This window comes from Falco biarmicus, chromosome 4 (genome assembly GCF_023638135.1).
Source record: "Falco biarmicus isolate bFalBia1 chromosome 4, bFalBia1.pri, whole genome shotgun sequence".
Taxonomy (NCBI): domain Eukaryota; kingdom Metazoa; phylum Chordata; class Aves; order Falconiformes; family Falconidae; genus Falco; species Falco biarmicus.
In genome coordinates, this window is record NC_079291.1 from 40,173,364 (window position 1) to 40,201,014 (window position 27,651).

The following is a 27,651-nucleotide window of genomic DNA, read 5'->3' on the forward strand; positions in this document are numbered from 1 at the left end:
GGACAGGACAGAGAGTAAGGGCTGAGCAGAACAGCACAGGGTCGAAGGGGGCATGTCAGGGACTAATGCCTGTGAGATGCTCTGAATACCCACCCAAGACTAACTCAAAGACTGAGGAGGTTTAAGTTACTAGCCACAATATTGACAGGCACATGCTGATTTTAAGCAGTTGTTCAGGTTGATTATAGCAGCCTGACAACTGGGGGGGAAAGAGTTCTTTTCCCTTTTCTACAGATGCTTTAGCCTGGATGCTCATCCCCTTCCACACTGAATCTGTGTTGTGCGTCTTGCAGAATTTCCACTATTGACCTTTCCATAGTTCCTGTGATAAATTGCTTGGAGGAACAGCCTTTCTATACCTCTTTCTCTCATTAAGATGTTTAAGTAGGCTCATTAAGTATAGCATTTGGACAATACCCAGGCAGCAGAGATGACCTCTTTTCTGTTAGCTAAACAAGCACAGACCAAGTGCAATTTTCTTTTGACTTGCAAGTGTTTTGGGGGGATGCTAAGAAGATTTCACAGTAGGAAATTGGGGGTTGCAGGAAAGGATGCTGCAAGTGAATGCAAGTCAATTAGTTGTTCCAGTTCCTGAACAGTGTGTCCATCTCACTCCCTTAAATTCTCCTAGTCCTTCTTTGACTTCTAGAAGTTAACGGTATTTACAATGTTAGGAGCAATTAGGAATGACAATGTGCAGAACATTCAGTCTTAGCCTGGATTCCTCTGGATTTTTATCCATCCAGCATTTTACCACACACCCAGCTACTGCCTATTACCTTTCTGCCTCAGCATCCCCAGTTGCTGCTTTTATGTTCCTGAATCCCTTGCCTTCTTTGGCATTCCCTAGGTACCAGCTAGAGAGAGGCAGCAGGGTGCAGTGGCTTGTCCTGAGCCCGCTGGTGCTGGTAGGGTGGCCAGTGTGTATACCCCAGTTCAGCCAGTGGTAAGTCAAACAGAGCAGGTCCCTGCCCAGTTGGTGCTGCCACCTTTCTTTTATGGTGACACTCACTTGGCTCTTCCTTCTCTATTCAAGCAACAATACTTAAAAAAACCCCAAACTTTTTGGAATACAATGTCTTTGAGACATTACTGCCTTTTTTTTAATGTGGCTGAAATTCATAACTGGGTTGAAAAGCCATTGGAGAGAGGGCAGGAACAAGCACGAACTGAAATTACAGCCACATATGCACCGCTCCTTAGTTAAAAGTCTTGCATTTCTTGGAGGCTTCCTTTCCTGCAGACAAAACCTTCAAAAATATGGGATTGATTTCCCCTTTTAGACATCATCTGCAATGTTTTCCTTCATTTTCCTCAGGTAGAGCTTATAAGTCCTGGGAAGTGATCTGTTTTGGAGAGTTTCTCAGGTTAAAGATGTTGTGCAGCAGGGAAACAACCAGTCTTCTGCTGATGGGGCAGTCTATAAACAGTGTGGATGCAGGAGGCCTTTGTTGCTGTTCCCATAGGAATACTGTTTGCAGAGCCAGGTTCAGTATGTTATCTTTACAGCCATAGAGGCTATAGTGGGATTCACCTCAACTCAGATATCTACAGAAGGTTAAACAAACTGAGCCCTCCAAGTGCCCATTTCTCTCAAGGGAAACTTGGGTATCTACCCTGGATGCGAACATCTGCTGCATAAAAATCTGAAGTTAGGTGAAAGGAATCTCACCTTAATGTCCAGCCTGTAACTTCCCTTCCATTTCACTTCCAGGTAGCAATATTCACAAACAGAAAAATACAGGTAAACATAAAGCAACATAGCAAGACGTTTTTAAAGCACAATCTTGCTATAAAATGCATGGGTGCCAAATAATTCTGTCCTTTTGGTGACAAAGTTGTCAGCATTACCTTGACAGGATGCTATCGTTCAGCTTGTGAATGCTGAAGTTCCAGTAGAGTAAGAGAACTGCACTTCATTAAAATCTATTTCTCAGTACAACTACTGCCAACACCATGAGCTGTCTATGCAATTAAGCAAATGTAAAATGATCCCCTGCAGAGAAAAGTACAGTAGCAATGAAGGGAACAGAGTCAAGTCCAACCCTAAGCCAGCAAATAATTTTCTTTTTACAGCTTCCCAGAAAGGACTTGGCAGGGGACATGAGCAGACAACGGAGCGCAGTAAATTGGTGAAGGCTTTATCATGAACCTACTTCTCTGTCACACTGAAATGGATTTCACTGAACTGTACTTCACAAAAATAATCTTATGTTTATATATGGGTGTATATACATATATATGAATATGACTGTATGTGAATGCACGTATTTCCTTAAAAAATGAGTACTTTGTAACTAGCTCAAAGCTTACAGCAGTCACTGCTGTCAAGAGTGACCACTTCTGCCTCTTTGCCTTGTAGAAGAAGCATTACCAGCTAGTCACTGACACCACTTACCTTGGCAAACTCTGAAGTTCAGTTCCATTATGTGTTATTCTCCTAGATTCTCATTATCACACGTTCTGATCTGCCTGAGGCAGCTATTAAACCCTTTGTCAAGTCACAGCTTACATCTTGACTGTGAATCATATCTTCTTTTAGCCCAAATTACCTCTGCATTTCAATATTCTGAAATAGATACTGTGCAAAGAATTTTAAAAGCATTAATTGACATGGCAATAACTCATTTTGTTGTTTCGTGTCAGAAAAGCTATTTGTCTGCAGATACTGTATTATTATCATTCTTTTTAGTGCCCCCTTTAGTTTTATGTCCAATAAACAGCATCAATCCTTTGTGAAGACAATATAATGTTCTCAGTGTCAGAAGGGACTCACACATAACAGAGAGGAAAAATTGTCTTCACCATAGCCTTAAACCAAGTAAGGCCTAGTAAAATGAAATGAGAGAGTAGCTGAATTTCTTACAGCTTTCAAAAAAATGATGTAGAGAGAGGTAGTTTAGAAAGCCTAAAGCAATACAGAAAAGAGAAATACACTTTACGTGCTTTATACACATAAAAGGCCACATACCACTTTATATAAACCAGCAGCTTAACTTTCATGGCACTACACTAATTCCAACCAAATGACCATCTGGTCCACTTCAAGTGTCCCAGAAAAATCTGGGAAACATGGAAACCTTCTCAGTTTACCTCACATATGCAAGATCAGCATTTACACTTTGGAACTAGCTTGTTTTTACTGTGTACTGTTGTTAAATCCCACATTCCTACTCTCTAAACAGTTCTTGCTGTCACTTCATCCTTTGTTTTCTCAGCCAGTTTCTTGTCTGTCACAACATTAAGCCTCTTTCTAAGCTTTTGAGAACAAAATATGGTTCTTTCAGCCAGGCACACTTCCCAGAGGGCATAGTGGTAAAAAAATGAGATGACTGAACTGTTAGAATAAGGATTATTTTAACTCCATCTATACCTACAGACTGAAAGCAATGAACCACTGGAAGAGTCCAGATTCACAGCAGTGGTTGGGTTTCCTTTGAAGACCTGCCCCCCATATCAGAAGGGGGTTGGAGGCTACCCAGGTCTGAAGCCAATTCCTCAGCAGACATAGATCTCAACCTGCTGGATTGCTAGCAAAACTCTGACTACTTCAGGCATTTCCAAAGACTTCAGGGAAGTGGCTGTATAGGCATTTCAGACAGACCCTAGGGAATTTTCTCACTACAGAACTAAGGCAAATCAGGGTTACCCTCCTGATGCGCAGGACCAACCAGCACTCCTTTGGAGGTATGCAGTACAAACACGGCAGGGCTGCCCACAGGAGGAGTCGTCAGCTGGTTCCCAGTTCAAGTTCCTGCCACTGTCCTCCAAGTTCCAAGTCAAAGGCACCAGGGAAGAAAGTAGATGCCATGACATGTCAGAAGATGTTCCCATCCCATTGCTTATGTTGGAAAGAAACAGATTAATTCAGGATAAAAGATTACCTGGTGTGACAGAGTGGGGTAAAACTAATACAGTGGAATCTCATTGAACGAGACTATTTTTCTCAAGTCTGAGATTAATGAATCCTTGACCCACTTCTCCTCCAGGAACATTACCTCCTTTTTTTTTTTGCAGAGCAGAAGACCCAGGAAATCTTTCTGCTAGATTTAACGACCATGCATTAAGCAACCGACGACTGTTCCTTTCTGTCCATTGCTCCCTGTGGCCATTCCCTGCTTCCCTGGCTTGGCAGGCTTTGCTCCGTATTGCTCCTTCCACAGCTTCTTTCAGCTGGTATCTCTAAAGCCTGCCCCTGGCAGCCGGCTGTCTCTCCACCTACTGACCCCATTCTGCCAGGGCTGCAGTCCCATCCAGCAGCTGTCGGCACAGAAGCCTCCGCCGGCCCTTCATAGCTGGAGCAGGCAAGATGGCTTTTCATTCACCTTCTTCCACCCTGCTCTCTCTACCCCCATCCTCAGTCTCAGGACCTGGAGGTTGAGCTAGCCAGGAATTTCCTAGGAATACAATGCATTTTGTGACAGGAAATTGCATTTTCACAGTATCAGAATATTCAGAAAAGGGTTTAATCTAGAACTGGTTCAGAACAAAATCCCTTACTCTTTCCAGCTTTGTTTTTCTACAGTTCTTGTTCTGAAAGGAATGCTGGTATTTCTAGCTTTTGTCCAAATAAAAAAAGAAAAATATCACCATTTCCCATGGGCTACGTATTTGAAATTTGAACTGTTCCTCTTAGAAAAGCTCTTTTAAGAGTCAAGCCTTCAAATTTGTGTAAATCAGCATAATCCCACTGAGGCACGGCAGCAGAGGATCTGGTCCCATGATCTACATCTCCAAAGGTACTGTGAACTGCAAACCTACCCAGCTGGGACATTTAGAGCCTCATCTCTTAAAGGCTTTTCTAAATTTTCACATCCTTCCCGTGCACCATCTCAAGAGGTATTTGCAAATGAAACCTCTTGGTAAATAGTATACCTAAAGAATAACAGCTGTTTAGAGCTCAGCATACTTACACGGTAATTATTTCTCAGCTTCCCATGGAAGAGGAGTTGCAATGGGAAATGATAGTGGCTAGCCTGGGTAGTGCTCCGAGCGCAATCACTATCATCATGAAGGCAGTAATTCTCTACTTGTGGTTTCTGAGAGAGAAATACTGAAATAATAGCTTAACTGCAACGGACTTTAAAGCATGCCTAATTATCTCATTCAATATGCACCTGTTACAGGCCTCAGAGTTTCTAGTAAATAATGAAGTAATTTAATCCCTTCCTCCAATTTAAGATTTCCAGGCTTCATTGTAGATCTCAGCTTTTAAACTAAGCATTCCTCAATCAAAAACCCTCCGTGCTTACCATCACCAAGACAAGGGTAATACCCTTTCTCAACCAGAGGAAAGACTACATAATATTACCTCTTAAGTACATAGTAAGTACAACAGTCACAGCCTCTCAGAGAGATAAGAAATACAATGAAGAAAGATCATCACTGAAGGGATGCTATGGGCCTGTAATGGATCTATAACTGAATAACAGAAAGGTTAAAGCCCCTGAAAGGTAGAAATCTTAGCAGTAGCACAAGGCACCTTGAAGGTTTAAGCATCACCTCCAAAGTGAGTTACATGCAGTCATCTTAAAGCAAAGATACCACCCCAGCATACCTTGGGAAAAAAAGCTTGTGACTGACTTCTCAGCAAGCAAAAAAGCACTTACAAAAAACACATCCCTGAGCAGATTCCCCTCAAAACTGTTTGACAGTCAGGAAACTTTAAGGCCACTGTCAGTGACCAACAGTTTTGCTGTTCCTCAGAACGGTTGGTCTGACATACCTCCCACAACTGCCATAAAATATTGCAGTAAGGAAGGACAGGTCCTGTATTTTAAGCATGCTGGCCCACCTGCATACCTCGAATTTCCCTGTCATACATATTGTATTTTGTGTAATGAGATTTCATAGTGCAGAATTAATTAGAAGAGGCAGGCTATGCTGGAAAAGATGACATCAGAAAGATGGGCACCCAAAACTCTGAACAGATTTACTTCTGCTGCTTGAAACATTCATACTCTCAAGATGGAATCAGATTAGTCTAAGGCATTATTTCTTCCAAGAAGTTCTTGACATCTCAGAATTAAACTACATTAAAACGCTGGAGGAAGGTGTTAATTCCTTTAACATGTAGAAAGCAGCGCCTGTAAACTGTGCAATTGCAGGCACATAGTGTGCCCAGAGATGAAAAACAAGAGCAGATATATAAATGGTACCACTCATCAGTGAAGCACGTCTCATGTGTCTTCTCAATACCAAGGGCTAAATAGCAAGCTTGTTCCAGTCACAAGCACAGCAGCCATCCCGGAGTGACTGACTCAGAAACGCAGTGTCTCCTTTTCAGTTCCCTAAACATATATCCTACATACTACCCTCAACACATGGCTAAAGCCACCCACTCTTCACCTAACACAAAACTTAGCTCCGTTGCTGTCTGCTGGCTTTCTGTCTTTTGCACACTCTGTCCCCTAATACTTTACACACCAGAGGAAGGTGATTGAGTTATTTCCAACTTAGTGCTGTTTAACAGCTCAAGGACTGTGGCAAGGGTTCAAAGGAGTCAGGGGAGCGAAACGAGAACTAACAAAAACTTGACGTTATTTACAAGAGATTTTATGATTGTTCCCTGTCAGTAGCCTGCACAGATCAGAAGGAAGCAAAACAAAACGGGCATCATGCTTAAATATTGAATGCATTGAGAAAGACATCCTGAAGTATAATGCTTACTTCAGACAGAAGTTGAAATAATTGTATCTTTCCCACAAACATCTGCAAGCCAAGAGTTGAAGCTAATGATCAGGAAAGTGGACTACAAACCTGCCATAAACTCAAGGAACTCACAAATATGCCAACCACAACAGCCCACTGGCTTCATATTCAGTAGGTAATGATGTAATCAGTTTGTAACTATACTGGTAGAAAAGACAGACAAACAAAACCCCAAAACCTGTTCACACGTAACAGGCATTATTCAGGACGCAATCACATTCATAAAAAACACTAGTCTTGAGTATTTCATCTTCATCCTGCAGTTACTGGGGGAATAAAGTTATTTCTAAAGAATGTAGCCATTGCACCAATTTAAGAATATCACGATGCAGTGTTCTTCCAGCTGTGGACTACTGCTGACCCGTAAAGTAGCAGGGCTCTGAGTCAAGTGAGAAAATAATTTAGACCATACTCTCATTCCCATACAGCAAAAAAAAAATTGTGGGAAAATGATAATCTAAAAAGTAGCTTAATTTTGGTTTCATGGCACATTAAAAGTATCATGGCAACACTGTCAAATACGGCTTTTAAGATAAGACATTCTTTCCATTTAAAAAGTTTAAGAAACAGAAACCATGCCCTCTTTTTTTTTTTCCTGACCTGAGTTGCACATCACAGTAACACATTTCTATCAGAACTACTTATGTCTGTTGATTTTTTTAAAAAAATCTTCTGTATCAAGTGTGAACACAGTGAAATTTATAACATAATAGACAACAGCAGACACTGCCTATGGATCAAACAGAGCTGAACAGGCAGACCGGAGATTCGAGTACTCTTTCCTTCTAAGAAAATTAGTTTGTACCTTGGCTTTCTTCCTTTTAACCCTAAGATATTATAATCCTTTTAAAGATTCAATACCAGCATATTTAGTATCTGCGCATTGTTCCCTAGATTTCCATCTCCTTTTCAAGCACTGTATTATTGTAGTAAGCACAGATAACAAAATAAATAAATAAATAAATTATAAGATTTAAATTATTTCTCCTTAAGAGTATGAAAATGGTCGAAAGTGTTTGTATCTCATGAACTCTTAGATAAATTTTCTATTTAGGAACCTTTAAGAAGATTTTTTTCCAGTTTTTTTTTATTATTATTATTTTTGAGAGGCAGAACCTTCTGTTAAGAGTTTGCTGGACATGATGTAGAGATTGGAAAGTTAAATCAATTGAGCCCCAGTCAGAGATGACTCCTTCTGGCAAGAACTACAGATTTTTATTCTCAGTAATATCACCTCATTTTGAAAGAAAACAGGAGCAATGCTAAATACTTGCCTCCAGTTGGCTGCAAGATCCACAGTTCTGTCTCTGTTTTGTCACCAAGTGAATCTCAATCTTAATGGTCTTCCCAGACTTAATTTACACAATAAAATGTAATTTCCTGTCCTCAGTACTGAAATTTGTTTCATGACTTGAAGGTCTATTCTATTATACAATGCAACTTTATACCTGATAAATTAAGAGGCATGCAAATTTGACTGCACACCCAGGATTCTCTTCCGAGTGCAGCAGAGTGTCTGGCATGTGAAGCAGTACACTCATCTGAATCGTTTCTTGCTCATCATTTGCATTTTGTTTTACTGAATCTGGAACAACCACTTAAGGGCAGGCTGAGTGTCATTTTATGAGACTGGTATAAGCACAGACCGCTAAAGCACAACATATGAAAATCGAAGTTGCTCAGTGACAGCAGCATTCCAAGCCAGGAATGTCCAAGCAGCTGTGAGGGCTGATCTACCCTGCCTATTTTTAATGAGATGTGTCATTGGGCCTAGATTAATTTCAGAAATAAAAGATACTTCTGCAGATATGTGAAGGGAGTTTCTATGACTCTGCTGAATTAAGATTAGTATAATGCAATAGCAGTGTAATGCTGGAGATTTCCTGGTCCTTTGGCACATTTCACAGAGAGCAGAGCTGGCTGCAGGTGCACTGTAAAGCCAGGAGGCAGATGAGCCACCACACAACAGCATAACGCGCAACAAGCGTGTGCTCTCTCCCAGGCAGTGCTAACAGGGAGGCTACAGTTTACTCTTTCCCTGGTAAATCCAGATTTATACAGAACAGAATACATAAATGTCGAAGTCCAATCACACTCCTGTTGAGATCACTGGATATTCTTCCACTAGCTTCTATAGAAATCTGACTGGTTTAACCTTGGTAGAGGGCCAGGACAAGTAAATCCTGTCCTGTAAATATAGATCAGAAGACATCTTCTGTGACTTTCAGATTGAGAGATCTACGTTTCCATTACAATGCATCTGACTAACAGGATTTAGCCTTTGTACTCAGTTAAGCTCCTTGGGGTTACAACCACTTGATTCCTAATTCAAAAGAAGTAGGTGTGAATGCTCACATACTGCTTTATCCTACTGTCATGGCAACAAAATCCTCATAGATGCAATGTCATTGTTAGTCACTTAGCAAAGGACAGCCAGAGGATGTTCACTGCCTCTACCCCCCTTAAAGGTTAATACCACAGAACAGTTCTGATCCAAAACACTGAAATATCCACTTTTGTAATACCTGTTTCAGGACCACTGTAACACAATTGTCCGCAAACAAGCTGACAGATGTTATACATTCTCTTTATTGCCCTGTATTTTTTCCCCTCTTGCTTGATAAACCAGTATTATTACTCAAACCTACCCCTTTTTTAAATGGAATATATTTTTTTTAAAAAAAAAAAAGGAAGGCTGGGTAATATTAAGTATGTTACAGGGGATGTCAAGATTAATTTGTGAAATAACTCCTGATAAAAAGTATAGTATTTGTACACAGATACCAGTCTGGTGTCATGTGCTGAAGATTTGTAGGAACTGACTTCTACATGCTTAAAAAAAAAAAAAAAAAAGAAGTCAAATAGAACAAAGTTTAGAATGTCTTTTAATTGATCATGAATTTCTACAGTGCTACAGTATTAACAGTCTCTAAAACAAATATCTGACTTTATAGCTCAATAAATCTTACAATCTTTGCAAATAAATAAGTTACTAAAAGTATCATATTGTGTTGTTTTCCTGTCTGTGTAAACCGCTAATGATAATGCATTTCAGAAAAAATAACAATAATGAGCAGCTGTGGTGCATTTACATTATTAAGAATCCTCAAGTACAATTCTATACATGATACACTTAGATAAATATTTCTGTACTTACACTTTTACAAAGCCATCAACTGAACGGACATAAAATACATTCAAGACTGAGCAGAGAAGAAAGAGAGCTGTGAACAAAACGACGCCATGTTTCAGCTGACATGACATGACACAGAAAGTATTGTACATTTTAGAACTCGAAAGCCACTGCCAGTTTTGGGCCTGAACTTCACAGCAAGTTCCTATGAGAGGGTTAGAGTTACCCAACATCCAAGTTCTCCACAGTTTGTCTTGGTACAGCCTTAATTTTACTTGTCAGATTTAGTTACTTTTGTAATCTAAGAGTTCACAAGACAGGTCTTCTCAATCTGGTAAGGATGAATCACTTGTTGACATCTGTGAAGCCTTCAGTCCTACTGAAGGCACTCAAGACCCCTGGAACAGCATCAGCGGTGTACAGTACCAGACACTGAACCAAGAATACAACCACTGTTAAGGCGTGCCATCATGAAAGCAAGTTTAAGGAGCTATCCTTGGCAAATATAAACCTGCTGCTTTAACAGCCTTGCAAAGCTTCATAGGCACTGACAATACTGCAACTCACTTGAGCAAGAGAACACAGAGCTTTGCAGAAACATGAGGTGTTTGTTTCTTAAACGTTGTAACAGACATTAAAATAAAACATTTTAATGGGCTACAGTTAATCATCTATAAAAAGTGTATGTTCAGCATGAATTGAAATTGTAAACTGGTAATAAATAATACAGTATCTCTGAGCACATTTTAAAATATACATTATGAAATAAAATTTAATTATCAGAAAAGCTTTCAACCTTTTTGTTCAAAAACACATTTAACCAACCCTATATAAACAACTGCAGCCAGTTTGCCTGCCTGAAAATTTTGATTTATGAAGCACTCCTGACTAGTGCAGAACACTTATTTGCATTAACGTTCCTTCCTTTTTTTTCCTAAGGCAGATTAATTAAGAGCTGAATTCACAAAAACTGTTAATGTAGCAACTACCTTAAATTATAATTTATTGTAATGGTTGTAACTTGTTTTCATTCTAGGTTGTTTATTAATCATATAAATATCCAAATACCCACTAAAACTACTGTGAAGACTGCAGGTACCACAGGCAGAGCAGTAGCTAGACCTAGATTTAAAATGCACGTATTTCTTTGTTGAGAAGAGGTAGGTTCCCTCTGGTCACAGAAAAGGTCTCCACGCACCTCCCTGTTAACTAGTCGATTGACATCTCTCCATTAACTAACGTGACCCCGACTAAATGTTATGTTCAATGGGAATCAGAAGCAGCACACTGCACCATTTCTCCAAGGCTGTTAATTTTGAACTATCGAGAGCAGTGTGGCATAGCTATCTCGGCTTACCAGTATTTCAAGAAATGCACGCTTATAGATACTAAGATAGCTGAATGGAGCAGAAAAGTCCTTTCTTTAACACACCTTTTGTGCATAGAGATCCTCCCAGCTGATCTCGTGAGCTCCTTAGGCAGAAGGTATGAGAGCACGTTGAGCTCCCCTCTCTTCTCACATCCTGCACAGTGAGAGGTGAGAGAAATGAAGCCCATCAACTACTGTTCACAATGGCCTCAGTGACCCTCTTGGCAGCTAATGTGGAAGATGCAATTTCTCAGTGTCATATTCCTTTGTACTGCCCATGCCCTGAGGCCAGGGTCTGGCCTCGACATGCTGGGCAGAGCTGTGAAACAAGGTGATTCACCCCATCAGTCCCAGAACAGCCTTTCCCAGTGGGAACTGCCTGTGAGTGTTAGGGGGAACCTCAAGAAATCCAACTGCTTTCAGCTGGAGTTTATGAAAAGGATGGTGTATTTATGTTACTATCAATAGTAGGAAATGTCACCTGATGAATAGGAATCTCCTTCCAAATGCTTATTCCTATGTACTGACATTAAAAAACTTTATAAGGTCATACTCTATATTAATCCATTCCAGAAGGCATATATAGCACAAGTAAGAAAACACCTTTTATGAATAATTTGTTGAAGACTACATCAAAACATTAAAGACACTGATGCCTGAATATATTCCTAATCTTTCATAAGCAGGAGGATTTCAATGCTTTAGAAAACCAGGAATATTGCAGAGAGGAAGACAAAAAGACAGGTGTCAAAAAGAAGTTGGAAAGAGAGCACCATAAGAAAATCATACTTAACCTTTTATGTCCACTTAACAAACTAATTAAATGTTTCATGATGTTATATTGAAGTTTAAGTAAGCTACCTAGGATAAAATCCTGGCCCATCTAAAGTCAACGGTAAGAGGACTCTACCTGCAATTTTCACGATCTTTGAGAAGATACTAAAGCAAAAGTTATACATTGAGGCTTCAGTGAAAGGCTTTAATCAAAGATGAGGAAGAAAAGAACACATTGCTTGGTTTTTTTATAGTGCATGCCATGTAAACTAATCTACATGGCAATCTCTCTGGTCTATGAAACACTGAAGCAATACTGTAATGATTTTTAGCTTTATTTTTATTCATTTATCATTTAGCAAGACTCTTCTCTAGCTGTAAATCACTTTTAAAATTGTATCATTACCTTGTGCACTGTTGCTTTATGAAAGTGCAAAGCCAAGGTTTCAGCAAACGGTGCTGTATTTTTTTCTTGTCACATGTACAAAAGGATATATAAATAGCTCCTTGATTGACATATGATAATATCCTTAGGCCACAATGAAAACAAATATAATACAGTATTATAGTGCAGGTATTCCTTTTGTTACAGGAATAGCATTTGTGGGATACACTCATCGGATCAAGGATTTAAAAATCACATTCTTAAAGTATCCAATGCATTTTCAATGAATCGATAGCTATGGTCTTCAGTGAGCTGCCCTGACAGTAAAAAAAGAGACATGGAATTTAATCTAATCTTAGTTACTCGTATTTCATCACACTCTTCTGCTTGCTAACTGAGAAATATTTCTAAAAAGTGCCATGATGTTCCTCATGGATCAAAAAGCAAGTGAAGTTTATAGAACAGTACTCTTAAGAACTTTGCACAAATACAGCTGCTAGTCTGAACATGTGTAACACAACTATTTTGTGATGCAGTGTTGTAAATTTAATCTATATTTTAAACTTTTAATAATATTAGCTGCATATAAACCAGAAGTAATAAATGATAGCACCTTGCGTGAAATTTGTTCTAAAAAATACAAAGATTACACTTTTTAAAATTGTAAGAAATATAACTATTCTATTTCAAGTCCACTATGCACCTGTCATCATTTATAAGAAAACTAATTTACAGGTAATGAAGACATGCATAAATACCACAAATTTAAGGCACAAAATGGAATTTGAAAGTTAGGGATGTAGTAAATCCTTGGTTTTTCATCAAATTACCAGATACAGCAGAAAAAGGTGTATCTACAATTGTAAAAAAAGCTGTATTATCATAGAATCATCAAAGCTAAAAATGGAAACTACCTATTCAAGTATGTCGTTCAAACTCTTGCCAAAGGAAGATTATTTTCCACTATTGCATTACATCTAACTTAAAACCTTCCAAGCAATTGTATGCATTGATCCGCGCTGCTTTGTCATCCATGACCTAACTTATCTCATTGGTAGGATACTTCTCCTGATATTCATTGGATATTAACCTTGTTTCAAAGTATATAAACAGTTGTATTTACACCTTCATACTTAGAAAGCTTCTTCCTTTACATTTATTTATCATATAACAAACAGTTACACATACTTAACAACTCAGTCTTTCTGACTTCCTTCTCACTTCAACTGATTCTGTTACTGTTCTCTGACTTTTCAGAAGATTGACTCAATTCCTCACCCCTGAAGTACCCAAAATACAAGACCATGCTTCAGAAATGACCTCAGCAATCATAAGTATTTTGATTTCCAGCTGCCTGACGCAGCTCTTTTGCATATATACTCTTCTTTTGACATCAGTGATGCCAGAAGCAACTTTGTTGCCTACATTGTGGAGGCTTCTTACTACATCACTACATTTCTATCTTCTCTCTCCACAAGTATCCAAGTTTCCTCAAATGCATTACCTTTTCTCTGAATCTCTTAGGCTGCATCTAATCTGTTGGACCTCTCCCACTCAGGTATCATATAGCATAATATCATGTGTAAATTTTATTAATCTACTGTAGATCCCTCTTGCAGATTATTGAAGACATTAAACAGAATTAGGTCAACACAGCATAAACAATTAATGGGCAGGGAGCAATTAAAATTGCACAAGGGGATGATTCAAAGCACAACTTATATTTTAAGACACTATTTCGAATATTATTTTATCCCACTTAGCTATTTATAAGAAGTTAAATATCTCACTATAGCTACAGTTTCTAAATGCAATACCATCATTTTTATGCATATATAAGTGTAGAATAGGAAACATGCTGACAGTCTTCCTCTGCAAACAAGCCCCATTCCAGCCACTGACCAGAGAAAGGTAGGCACACATCAAGTCTACTCCTCAGCACAAACTTTTAACCAGTTAATATTGTATCTATTATTCTACAGACCTTTAAAATTACAAATGAAAATACACAGAGCTCCTTTCAAAAGTCCTTCCGAAATTCTACAGTGTGATCCTGTAATTCAAAGAATGTTGAACAACGTGCTAACAGTACTTATAACTGGAAAAGTATTATTTAATATAAAGCTTAAATGACATTTAAGTCACCTAGTCTATGAAAAACATCAATACTTAATTCATGCTCTGTTTTCCAGAAGACTCACTTTCATTACAACTTATCAGCTCTCCTTCAGTTCTTGATGATGACTACAGGTCATAAAAGAACTTTGAGAACAGAAAGCACAGTAGTCAACTATTCCAATTCTTACAGCTATTTGTTAAACTAATGAAATAAGAAAATAATTTGTCTGAAGAAATGAATAATTAAAAATCAAGGTAAAACTAAGGATGAAAAGGTAAGTCTGAAGATATATTAATTGTAAAAATAATACAGTCCATGCTATTTTATGCACAGTAGTTTATTCTTGTTCCATGTTTTAAAACTTGGACTCAGAAAAATCACAGGAAGCTTTGGTTTTTTACCCTCTTTTCTTCCATTAAAAGCACCATAGTTACACAGCTTGATTCAATCGTCCTTTTCCACAATCACTTCTCCATGAAGCACCCTTCTTCTCTGTCGCAGCATGTGGAAGTAGAGTTGTGGAAATACTTGATCAAAGCATAAAAGAAAGCAAGTTAGATCAAAAAATTCAACAGATCGCATAATGGAAAAATACAATTTTGCAGAATGATGAACTGAGAAAAATTATGGCACACAGTGCTGCAGTTGGTTAAGGTAAATAATAGCAAGTCATGAACACTGCAGTCAACTACAAAACAGTAATTACTCAAACATCAGACAAGGCCCCCTGAATATACACCTTGTGTTCAAGGAACTTCCCTCCAACACTCTCTATGTATAAACAGGACTTACCACTTTCTGACAGTGCCTGAAGTATTCAAATCTGTGCTAAGGTAAGCATGTTTGAATTAAGACTTTGAGAAGGATACAAATTTACTCTATTTGTTCAAGTCTGAAGTGAGAAGCTCCCCCTCTCCTGGCCCTCTGTGATCTGTTCCATTACTCTCCAGCTGATAAGATTTGATCCTTATATTTAGTGGATAGAAAACCAAATTTCTTCCTGAAGCATTAAGTTATATAAACAATTGTAAAACTGTTAGTAAGTTACAATAGCTTAGGAAATTTTTACTGATATTAGTCTCTCTCATTTGCCTTCACGATTTCTTGCGGCAAAAAAAATCACAGTATAAGGTCAACTTCTTAAACAAATACCTTTTATGGATGCACATCACAAACCTTTTAAACTTCAATTTTCCTGCTTTTCAATGCCTCTCCCTAATCTCTTGTCTTGTTTCTAGCTTCATTGTCCAGACTATCTAAAATATTCTATTTGCGCAGTTTGGTCTAGCCCCATTCATGGTGCTATATCTGAATCAGGTTGCTTTCTCCTTGCTACACTGCTTAAGTACCAGTGGAAATCGCACTGGAAGTGAAAGAGAGATAGCCTCTCTAATCTTAGCTCTGGTTAGCCAATTGATCCGTGGCTTCTGGTATCCAGAAGTACAAAGACAACTGGATTAAACCAGGGAATGGATATTAATGGCAATAAAAACAAGGCAAACCTCTGGCACAACTTGCAGGACAATTTTAAAGTCAATGATTCAAAGTGGCAGGGGCATTAGAAATTCTCAGCAACACAGTTACAGACATTTCTGTGTGTTAAGCAAAAAATTTTTAATTTGTCCGAGTCTTAGAAATGTTTTTATCATTTTCACTGAAATTTTACTTAAGACAGCTCATGTTCTGTGGCAGATAACAGGATGGAAAATTTCAGTCTAACCAATTAAAACACAGCAAAGCTGGGGTCAGCAGAAAACAGGTTTTTATAGCAGAAAATGTCCAGCAAATTTAACTACAGGCAGTGTTTCCGGCAGTGCTGTTAATTGATTGTTATGTTTTTAGCGTTACTACTGTTAAGTAATACTTACATGGCACATAGGAGAACATGACAATAATAAGGAAGTAATAGTAGTCAAAGGAGACATTATATTTGTTGGGAAGTCTCAGTGAAAACATTCCTGTTTTCTTCACATAGGGTAAAGCAGCATATATGGTTAGCAGTTCACCTGCAACTCCAACAGGATACAAAATGATAAAAAAGTTGTATCTGCATTAAAAAAAACAACAAACCCTTGTGAGAAACACCCCACGAATTTAAAATTTCCTCTTGCTATTATTAGTGGCACAGAAAAGTATTACAGTAGTTCCTGCACCAAAATCAAGGACCACATCCTGACATGGCACAGAATATCAGTTTCAGTTACTTTGGATAGCATTGCTTAGGTTTACAGAGAATGCATTCCTCGGCCCTTTTAGTTAAAAAAAGTTAAGTATTAGAATGTTTATATGTCTTTCTAATACTAATAAGTAAAAAAACCAGAAATCTATAGTCTCCAGTAATGACTTCTTTTAAATTTACTGCTCTTGCTCCTGTTGTCACTGACAGGATTCAAACTGGATCCCAAATTCAGATGATCCTACATAACTTTGTCACAGTGTATGCATACTGGGTCAACCCTGTGTATTGTAATTTCTTTACATGAAAATGCTGAGAAACATCAGAAGCCTGTTTTACCCACTGCCACATGAGGAATCCAAATAATACTATTTACCACTAATGGAGATGGAAAACCATCTATGCTAGAACCATAGTATGCTAGAAACCTATCAGATCTATTCTAAAATGGGAAGAAGGTGTTCAAATAAAAGGTGAAGGCGTTCAGTTTAAAGAAAATGTGGATTGAATGTTATAGGCCACATAGGCGGTGACAAAATGAAAAACATAATCAATAGGGTTTGTGTTGTCCTTACGCACAGTGTACACCATGGAAATGTGGTTTCTCCTAAGGAACAGCTCTCGAGTTCATGCAGGGAACAGCAATGACAGCGGTCACACAGACAGAAAGGTACAGTGTGCATTCCATGACCAAAAGAGATGAGATCCAAAACAGCAGTGACAAAACATGAAACCCTCCTAGGAGGAAATGGGCTTAAAGGACTCATCGGTCAGAGAACAGATTAGGGGAGGTATAAGAAGGAACCGATGCCATGACCTGCACACGTTTGTCTCTATACAGTGAAAAAAAAAAAAAGTAAAAATTCTGAACTAAACTTTAGAGCATACCTATTAACAATGGAAGACGTATGTTTTACAATTATAAGCTCAAGATGAGAAATTTCCAGCTCCCTTGCAGAACTGAATTTACGCCCAGTTGTGCTGTTTGATTATCTATAAATCTTGATGGAATATTTTGGACACTATGAAAAGATAATACATTTTCAAATGTTTTGTTTATAGTATACTTCATCATATATCTCTGCTGTGACAATGTCAGTTTTCCCTATCGTCTATGATAAGGAGACAAAAATTCTGTCATCCAAGACACACTGATTTGATGGAAAAAAGTTTATCTGCAATGTAGTACTTTCTGAATGCATTTCTCTTTCTGAAGCCTACATTAAAAAATTATTAACAAAACCAGACCTGATTATTTTTAAGTTTGCCATTTAGTGCTTAAACATAACCAAGCCTACCACCCTAGATATTAGCAAAAAGATAGTGTATTATCAGAGTGGACATAAATACCAGACATATCAAAAAAGTGCATTAGAAGCATCAGAACTGCATTAACTATAAAACAAAGGAAAACAAACACACTCTTCTAAATAAGAGTTGCCTGCTCTGCAAGTAGGTTATATATTTTCCTTCTGACAGTGTCTGTCTCATACATATTTTTCAAATCATGACTACAGATAATACTACTCTTCCTGTTAAGTCTCCTGATAAATATGCAGTCTCTGTAATACATGTGATCTAGTGGCCAACTTTGAATGTTTCAAAATCAGAGCAGTTTTGATATGGAATACACTTTTTATGTGAGCTAAACTAAGTTAATACTTAGCTTCACTGCATGGGTATAACCTTACAAAAGCTCTGATAAAGCAGAACTTCTCATAAAGTAATTATATGCATACAGACTGAGTGACAACTCCTCCCACATTTTCAAAGACCTGAAATCCACAAAGACACAAGTGCTTAATTTTGGGCACTGTATTCAAAAGCATCTTAAGGAGTCATACTGTAAGTTAAAAGATGACTCCAAAGATAAAGCAAAAAAAGTTAAAGTGAAAGCAGAGTTCAAACATGAGACACAGAAAGCAAAGAACAAATCACACCCCAAAATCTCAGCTAAAATATTTTTAACGTTTTAAACCAACTAACAATGATCCCAAGCACAGAAAGCAGCTGACTTTGCACTCTGCTGACACATAACCGAAGCTCAAACATCTGCTCTCCTGTGTGTTAGCTCAGCATGCGTGAAACTAACATGCACAGAACCATGAGAAACTGAAGTACAAGACATCTCCACCTGGCCCATTTAATGAAGTATGGCAAATGGTTGAGCAGGTTGAATGTGTAGAAGGAATATCGAGTAATCTCTGTCACAGTCCATACGACCAGAAAAAGAATAACGCTCTCCTCATTCTGGATCTGCAGAAGTATAAAGAACCAACACTTTTTTCATCCTTAAGCTTCTTTTCTGTGCAAACTGCAACAGACTTCTGTTTAAGATATATGGAACAGAACTAACGTCTTGTAAGAAAATTTTGGCATAGAAGTGATATGCTGATATCATTACCATGTACAGTTCTTTATCATATGTATTTACTAACACACAGACATTTTGAAAACTGGGCAATCTTTATGCATTATGCAAATATCAAAATATAAACCCCTATAATTAAGTTTATTCCTCCTCTTTATTCTCTACCTGCGTTTTCACTATGCTGTCTCCCTCTTTTTATCTGTGGTTGATTTACTTGTTTATTTTCTTACTCCTCAAAACAGCAAAAAGAAAACACCACTACAGAAGACACGCTCCTTTCAAAATCAGTTTTTACCTGTTCTGCATTTCAGCACTCTGTCTCCTAGACTTTCTCTTACTTTTTATCTTGCTTCTTCCTCATCATTATAATGCATGCTTCCATGAAACTTTAGACTAAAGGAATTGCTCAGTATAATCTACTAACTAGAACCTGGTCACAGAAGATCAAATCTGGGAGACTTCAGGGAGCTGTAAGATAGTTAAGGAGATGGAACACAGATGGATCGCTAAATGAAGACCAGTTGATAGATCAGGAGCTTTGGGTAAAGTCACTCAACAGTCCTGTTTAAGATTTAAGTTCTGAGTCATTAAACTGCCTCATCGGTAGGTAACACATCCCTCTGGTGTTTCAAAACATTGGTTCTTTTTCACTCTAGGTGAACAAATAAACAGAAGTCCCCAAATACAAAGAAGGCACCTGGGGATCTATTACAAACACTACCTTCTGAGAAGAAGAATTACACGCAAGTAATTTTCTTTTCTTTAAAAGAGGAGGAATTTTGTAATACACTTCCATGCCTGAAGGCTGAAAAGCTCCAGGGATGTCTGTGAAATAAAATAAAGTAACACAAGTTTTGTTAAAATTTAAAAAAAGGGAATCGATTTTTTAAAATAAAATGCAACACAGTGACAAAGCTTAATACATGTCAAGATGCTGAAAATCCACAACTCTGTCAAAAGTCAAGAATTATAAGTGCTCATCATCTCATAAAATCGCACCCTCAATGTGTCAAAGAAGGAGCACTTTTAATGAAAGAATGTCACCAACATCACAAAAGAAAAGAAGATAATAAAAATACTGCCAAACTCACAAATGAATAGCAACAACTGAAATGCAAAGACATCCAAACAAATAAGCAAAGGTAAAGACAGAATTAGGCTGCTCTTAGCCTCACGTGATGAGAGACAAACATTGATAACCCAGACTTGGATTCATGTCACACTGCTAAATCCAAGCAGAAGAGCTTTAAATAAGTATGCAGAGAATTCCTATCTGTTGCCTTGCAAATCTCCAGCCCAGTAGAGACATCTGGGTCTGGCTATTATCACTAACATGCCTCTCACCACCTAAAGTGACCCTGAACATTCATGCCTGCTAAGCAGTAACAGCATGAAATACAATCAGACATACACTCAGATATATTTTTTCTTGGACACAGCTTGACCTACTGTACTGAAGATAGAAAAAACAAATGAAATGAGTGGATATGCTAAAGATTTAATCCACTGCAGGTAACAGCAAAATGGCAAAATGGAGCACTACATTCCAGCATTCACGTAAACATTCAATATAAAAAAATTGTTACTCTTTGAGACATTTTCCCTTAAGAAAAAAAACACTTAGCTTACAAAAAAACCCCATCAAACCACCAACCAACCACAAAACCAACAAACAAAACTATGAAAAGCCTATTTCATGTTAAGAAAAGCAACAGTAAAGGAAAAGATGAGAAAGTGTAGAAAACAAGTCCTCTGCAAACTGAAACAAAGGGATTTGACAACTGAGGCAGGTACCATGATGCCCCCTCAGCAGAGAGGCATGTGCCATCTGCTGGTGAGACAGTTTAATGGCTCAGCTTTTTCAGTTTAAAGAAATTCAGGAGCACAGGCTCAAAATCCATCACTTAATTCTCACATGCCCTTCACAGAAAGCAGACCTTCAGAAACAGAACTGAATGCCCTATCTACTAGCTGTAAGCTAGTAAGCTTTTCTCATTCTGCTAACGAATCACTACACTTACAATAACCACCTACAGCCAGGCAAATAAACTATCGTCTTTCATTCAGGACTGTGTCACTGTGGCATGCTGTATGACTTGGTATATTTTTAATGAAAAAAATACAGTATGGATGTCATCAGATGTTACTATTACCATAACATTAAAATACTGAAAAGTTTCCTAAAATAAATTGCAAAATCACAACCATGTTTATCCAGGTAAACTCAGTTTAAGACATATTTTCATTTAGATTCATTCAGTAAGTGCTGATTTAAGTTTTTGAAGGGGAACTGGTAACACTGTTGTAGACTTGCTGGTAAATAATAGCAGTAGTCATTGATCTCGCTTAAGCAGACCACGCTGGCACGACGCCCAAGACGATGCTGATTTACAGCTAAGACCCAGACTCAGTCTCCTGGGTAGAAGCACATAAATTCCATCCTGTAACCCCAAGTTCCAAAATCACACTGAAGTATGTAAGTATTCTCTGTAGGAATGCCATTGATCTTTAAATTGGTCTTCCTTGTGAAATGAGAACTGGATGAATAGCTTCTCCTTAAAAACAATCAAAACATGACTTGCTCAAGCACATACCTGTTTTATGCTATGTGCAATGAACCACACCATGAAGATTCTTGAACTCACTTGGACCCCAGTCACAAGCACAGATGTGCGAACTATTCCTTAAAAAGAGAAACATGTTATTTCTGTTCCACAATTCATGTTTTAATTAGTTACAGGAGAAACTAAAACAAAGAACTCACCAACTGCACAGTGGACTACCTGTAAATAAAAATAAGTTAGAGGTTACTGATGTACAGTATGTTACTATCTACACTATAAACATGGCCTTTTGATATTTATATAAACCTAGGCTTAATTCTGAAGAACTGTTTTTTCATCTCCAACTAACAGCCTTTAAAAGAAATACACGTCAGAGCCCTGGCAACCAACAATGTGATGGGCTCGGTATCTGATCTGTGCAAACACATGGAAAAGATTTATTTTCCTAATTAGCTGTATGTATTACATATATAGATACTTACAAAGCATTTATTTTTTCAACTAGTAAGCTTCCCTTCCATTATCTTATTCAAAGAAGAATTTTACAGGACAGTGGGGAGGGAGTCAGGTAAGTGATGCTAAATGCATGGCAATTTTAAAATGTTCTGTAGTCATTATGGCTTGATAACATTACTACAAAATTAATGATAATTTTGTCAATGACAACTACAAAGCTTCAGAAGTATTGTGTTTTCTGGTCAGTCATGTTTAGCAAATAGAGTGCTTTTCATTATTTTGACATATTTGAGTAGTATTACTTACTGTGAAAGTTTAATAGCATAAAAGCCTATACACAGCTGGCCCCATGAAATTAGTGAACTACAGATGTAGGCAGATTGAGAAAAAAAGTTAAAATGTAGATAGGCACTCTATGTTGTGCCTGGGAAAGAACTGAGTGCTCAATACATCCAACAGTTTCATTCCATAGATGTACCATAAACTGAGACCACTAGTGCATAGCTGGCAAAAGTTTTATTATTTAAAGAATACTTTGCACCTCTTGCACAGTTGTGCGCGGTTGTAACAGATTACATGGAGCATGTGAATTCAGTCTGGAAATAAGCAGAACCAGGAAAGGCACAGAGGAATAATGTGTAAGGGGGAAGCTATCGTCTCTTGAGATGGAGACAAGATATCTGCTATGCTAGAGGATTGATCTGCTGGCTGGAATGCCTTCAGAGATTTTACCCTTTGAGTTAAAGACTCTCAAATCGAAGCAGTTCCCAGGCAGTATTTGATTTAAAGAAATCTTAGAATTAAGTTTGAAAAAATGTGCCCATTTGTTTCCACAAACCACCTTGCCCCCCAGAAAACCTTCGTTAAAGAAAGTTAATAGGACTTTAAGTACTAATATAATATTTTTATATTAAATTCAGGTTAATAATGTGTTTTGACTACAATATGTAGCATCCAGTAAAGCAAACTAATGTTTAAAATTTACCTCAAGCAAAGCAAATGTCTGGAAAAATTTAAGCGTCTTTTGAACGCTTCTGAATAAGCCTCTATGTGTTCCTTTCTGTATATAAAACCGCACCATGGCAATACCTAATACCAGCCACCTACAAAAGAAAAAGAATGGATACATTTCAAATTAAAAATCTAAAAATATCCATCCACGGTAAATAATTTAGTAGAATATTTTCTCCACAGAATATCTTTGCTTCTTCACTTGTCAGTGTTCTTAGGAGATTATTAAAAATATCTTTAGACATAAATTGTATATGATGTTATATACACATTACACTCTTTGATCTTTTTACTTGGAAAGGGATAGAGAATTACTTGTTTACCTTCAGAGGACTGACCTGAATTCAGGGGACTCCCCAAAACCGTGGATCCATCAGACTTTTCACTAGCAGTGAGTATATCATTTTACTATTAAATTCTCAAGCATTTTTTACTGTCAGTTACTGTCATTTGAAAACACATGATGAACTCGGCAATGAAGCCACTGTTTTGGGTTGCAAGTTTGTATAAGTAACAGACCAGAACCTATGCACATCATTTTAACATTTTTCATGGCCCCCTCAATTCATGACTTTCAGATATGACCAGTGATCGGAATGCTTCTGTTTGTGATTGTCCAACTGAATTTATTATGATGCAGTTTTTAAAAGTGTTGAGAAATTATCCTTGAAAATCAGACTCCAAAGTGCTGAAAGATGGGTGCTCTGTGCTCCTGGCTGTGCAGGTTTATTTATCTAGCACGTTTGATGGTGTTGGATAATTCTTTAATATCTTTTTAAGGAAACTGAACAATGATACCAACTGATAACCCTTGCAATGTAAAAGAAAGAACGTAATAGTATCTTTTAATCAGACTGGAACTTGATATAAAACTTAAATTGATATCTCAAATGGAAATTGAGACTAAAAAAACCCCAAACTTCTAAACTATCGTGGGTTGCTCCCCACCACACAGCCCAAAGCCAGTACAATAATGCAAGGCATCCTTCAATATAATTAATCCATGTTTATATAATTAAGGTTTTCAAATAGCGTACTACATATTCCATCCTTAATGCAAGGCTATAACACATTCTCACAAACATGATGCTAGCAAGATGTTTGAAACTTCAGGTTTTAAACCACAAAGACTAAGGAGGTACAAAAATTCTTCAATATAGACCTACAGGCATAACCAGAACTATAGATGGCTATTTTGAGAGTTAAAAATAAAAATACAAAAATAACAGTGACTTTAGCTTAACTTCTTGTCTGACGACATTGGGAACAATTACTGAGTACTTTCATTCTACATAAAGCCACAGCAAGTATGCTGTATGGCAACATGAGCTCTGGCTAAGGAATGGGTCTGAGAAATACTTAGGGGAAGAATCAGAGAGCATATAAACCTTCAGAGAAATACTTGTATAAACATTTAACACATCTCCTGTTCTTATATTCTCTTCCCTAAGCATAAGGTATTGGCTAACATTGGGAATGGGCTACCGGGAAACACTGGTCTTTGGTCACACACATTACGCTGTAACAGCATGAGTCACATAGGTCGTGACAGCTCTCTGTTCACCTCGGATGGCATGTTCTTTGGTATCAGCACCTTAACAACTCTTACATATGGTAGCTACTGCTACGCAGTCACTTGGCATTTCAAACTCACATAGAGTTAGGCTTCCCCACATGGTAGGAATGATTCCCCTCCTTGATCCCTTCTGCTTTAAGCCCATGAATCCGATCTGCCAGAGCTCCAAAATTTGCCCCCACAAGTGTTACTTAGATTTTATAACGGATTTTAAATCCGAAGTGCATTCATTTGATGCTGTCTCCCACCACTGTGGAAATGAAGAGTTAGTGAAATTAGTGAAGTGTTTGACAAGAGGAAGGTGACAGGGAGTTTAGATCCAGCTGGCAATACCACAGCAACAGCTCTGTCCTAGCCCTACACTGAGAAGTCATAATACATCTAATCTAACAAGGCATTTTCTGCACCTCATTCTGTAACAAAAGGGTTGCAGAGAGAAGTAATCTTGCACTACACTCAGAAGCAAAGACTGCATGTAAGTTTTTCTTAAATAAATTTTCATTTGGACGTGAGTTTCTGTAGATTGATTTATTTAGTTGTTAGTGGCTTTGACTCTGGATCTCAGGAAGGCGCCTGTACTTTGAATATTGCAAATCACCAGGAAATGGAAAAAACTTTCAGTAATAGAAGTAGCGTTTCCAGTTGGGACTTTCAGTAAGATTGGGTACTGATCTGTCACTTTAGTCCCTTAAACCTTTCTTAGAAAAAAAAAGATAAGCTGCACTTTTTTATTAGAATGGTTGTTAACAAGCAATTATGTATTAGTTTGTTAAAACTCCAGAAACATTTTGCTATATTGCACTATGTGGACAAACATACCATTCTTGCTACTTATTTACCCTGTGTAGTGCGCCTGTTAAGTATTGCTCTATTACAAATTTTTATTTTCCTCTTAAATTGTATATGAAACAGATTAGAAGATTTTGTTCCTATCTCTTATTTCTCTGTTTCCACTTAAAATATGCAATTTTGCATGTCTTAATCCCTTTTGATATTAATGACAGATGGGAGAGAGGGAAGTGGGAGATACTGAATCAGCACCTAAGGTCAAAACTAACATGGTTCGATAATCTTCTACAGGCCTATAAAAGTCAGTGGCAAGAGTCAGTGTTCATTAGCAAATTCACACATGGAGCACGAGGCTGGGAATTCAATGAAGCAACATTAACTTGCCAACTAGAAAAAGATTATATTGAGTAAAAGCACTTTTCAAAAGGTGCTGCAATATATATGAACAGACAAGCATGTGTGCAAGGTTCACTGATGCTAGTGAGAAGAAAGCTATTACGATCGTACTCCTGGCTGTCTGCATCAGTGCTTGAACTCCTGCATCAACTACAGCATATCAGTTTTGCTCTACGGGATTCAAAGGGCAGAGAGTTCACCCACTGGTAACCAAGGTAAGATTGTTCTCAGGATGAATGACAGGCTAGGAGATACGAAAGTGTTCGTTCTTGGTTCTCCTTCAAGCATGTGATAATTAGATAGGTTTGGGGTTTTCTCCCCAAAGATTTAGCGAACAGGACAAATTTTCGAGAAGTGAAAATATGTGCTTCAAGCACTACCACCGCAAACCTGAGTGCCCTTATGCCCCGTCATACACCCCCTTTCCGCGCAGCGGAGCGGGACAGCACGGCGCACAGGGCCAACGAGCCCCCTGGCTTACCACGGCGCTCGCCCCCGCTCATCACTAAACGCCCGCTGGGCCGAGGCCCGCGCTGCGCTCCGCAGCCGCCTGCCCCGGCTCTGCTGGCCCACGGCCGGCGCTCCGGGCGCAGCGGGGCGCGGGGTAACGCGGGGCGCGGGCCCGGAGCCACGGCCCCCCGCGGGGGCAGCCGCAGGCGGGAACCGCCGCCCGGGGCAGCCCGGCCACCCCCCTCGGCGCCCCGACCCCCCCGGCGGCGCCCCGGAGCGCTTCCGCCGCCCCGCGGCAGGCAGGCAGCTCCCCCCGTCCCGGAGCGGTGCGGCGGGCTGCGGCGGGGCGGGGGCGGCCCGGGGGCGGGCGGCGGCGGAGGGGCGGCGGCTGTGCCGGGGGACGCGGCCTGCACGGCACCCCTGCCCGGCATTCCTGGGCCGGCTATACTTAACCTCCGCGGCGGGCCCGCCGTGACGCGCCGGCGGCTGGCAGCGCTGCACCGTATTAGGCAATGCCGGGCAGGCAAGGGCTACGGGCAGGCAAGGCTCCCGCGCTGGCGGCTCCCGCGCTGGCGGCTGCCGCGCCGCCGCCCCGCGCTGCCGCGGCGCGTCCGTGCCCGCGCCCGCTTACCCCGCCGTCATGGCGACGTTGTAGAAGATGAGCCAGGCCGTTGCCAGGGCGCCCAGCCGCCTCTTCTTGCCATTCTCCTTCTCCTCGACCGCGCCGTTGCCGCCTCCGTCCTCCTCGCTGGACGCCATGGCTCCCGCCGGCCCGGCGGAGCGGCGCACACCCGCGGGGAGGAGGGGCTCCCTCCGCGGCGGGGCTGCGGCCGCGCTGACAGCCGGCCGCGCGCTGTCTCTCACCCCATCTGTCCCCCCGCGGCCGCTGCCGCCGCCAGCTGCTCGCTCGGCGCTGCGCGCCCCGCCCTCCTCCCGCGGGGGCGGCCACGGCCTCCGGGGGCGGCGCGGGGCGGGCAGGGCCGGGGCCGGTGGGCCCGGCGGCGGCGGCGGCCCCTCAGCGTGGTCCCCGGGCGGGCAGGGCGCCGGGGTCGCGCCGCTGTCCCCTCCAGCGCGAGGAAGGGCCTCGCGGGCTGCTGCCGCGTCCCCAGCCCTGCAAAAGCGGCGGCACAGCGAGAGCGGCAGGGTACCCCGCCGCTCTGGAACACGCGGAAACGCGTGGCTGAGCCTGAACGCCTGGCAGCCGGGTCAGGGACCCAGCGGTGGGAGCGGCGCCCAGGCGCCCACCTCAGAGGCCCAACAGCCACCCGCCAGGGTCAGCTCAGGGGAGGACACCTTCCCGTCCGGTAGGTCTCAATAAAGGCCACCCTCCACTCACAAGGGTGACTAAGGCCCGCACCTGAGAAGGAGGGA

General features: G+C 39.9%; 1 protein-coding gene across 3 annotated transcripts; it reads right to left on the minus strand.

Annotated features, from left to right (window-relative positions):
• Window positions 1–9,578: 9,578 nt before the first annotated feature.
• HACD1 (3-hydroxyacyl-CoA dehydratase 1) lies at window positions 9,579–27,202 on the minus strand. 3 transcript variants are annotated; one of them, XM_056336322.1, is made up of 8 exons: window positions 26,912–27,202; window positions 23,044–23,161; window positions 21,803–21,821; window positions 21,633–21,721; window positions 18,802–18,923; window positions 16,360–16,538; window positions 14,893–15,018; window positions 9,579–11,367 (listed from the first exon to the last, which is right to left on the minus strand). In XM_056336322.1, the coding sequence occupies exons 1-7, from the start codon at window positions 27,037–27,039 to the stop codon at window positions 14,936–14,938; spliced, it is 738 nt and encodes a 245-aa protein (XP_056192297.1). In that variant the 5' UTR covers window positions 27,040–27,202; the 3' UTR covers window positions 9,579–11,367; window positions 14,893–14,935. The 3 variants fall into 3 exon arrangements, with proteins under 3 accessions (XP_056192297.1, XP_056192298.1, XP_056192296.1); XM_056336323.1 differs by having other exon boundaries at window positions 9,579–15,018; window positions 21,633–21,715; XM_056336321.1 differs by having other exon boundaries at window positions 9,579–15,018.
• Between the last annotated feature and the right edge of the window lie 449 nt (window positions 27,203–27,651).

Coding starts and splice junctions, on each gene's coding strand:
- HACD1 (XM_056336322.1), bottom strand. CDS start 27,039: ATGGCGTCCAGCGAGGAGGACGGAGGCGGCAACGGCGCGGTCGAGGAG. Junction 23,162..26,911: donor AACGTCGCCATGACGGCGGG/GTAAGCGGGCGC, acceptor TTTCTTTTGTAG/GTGGCTGGTATTAGGTATTG. Junction 18,924..21,632: donor TTGCACATAGCATAAAACAG/GTATGTGCTTGA, acceptor ATACTTCTGCAG/ATCCAGAATGAGGAGAGCGT.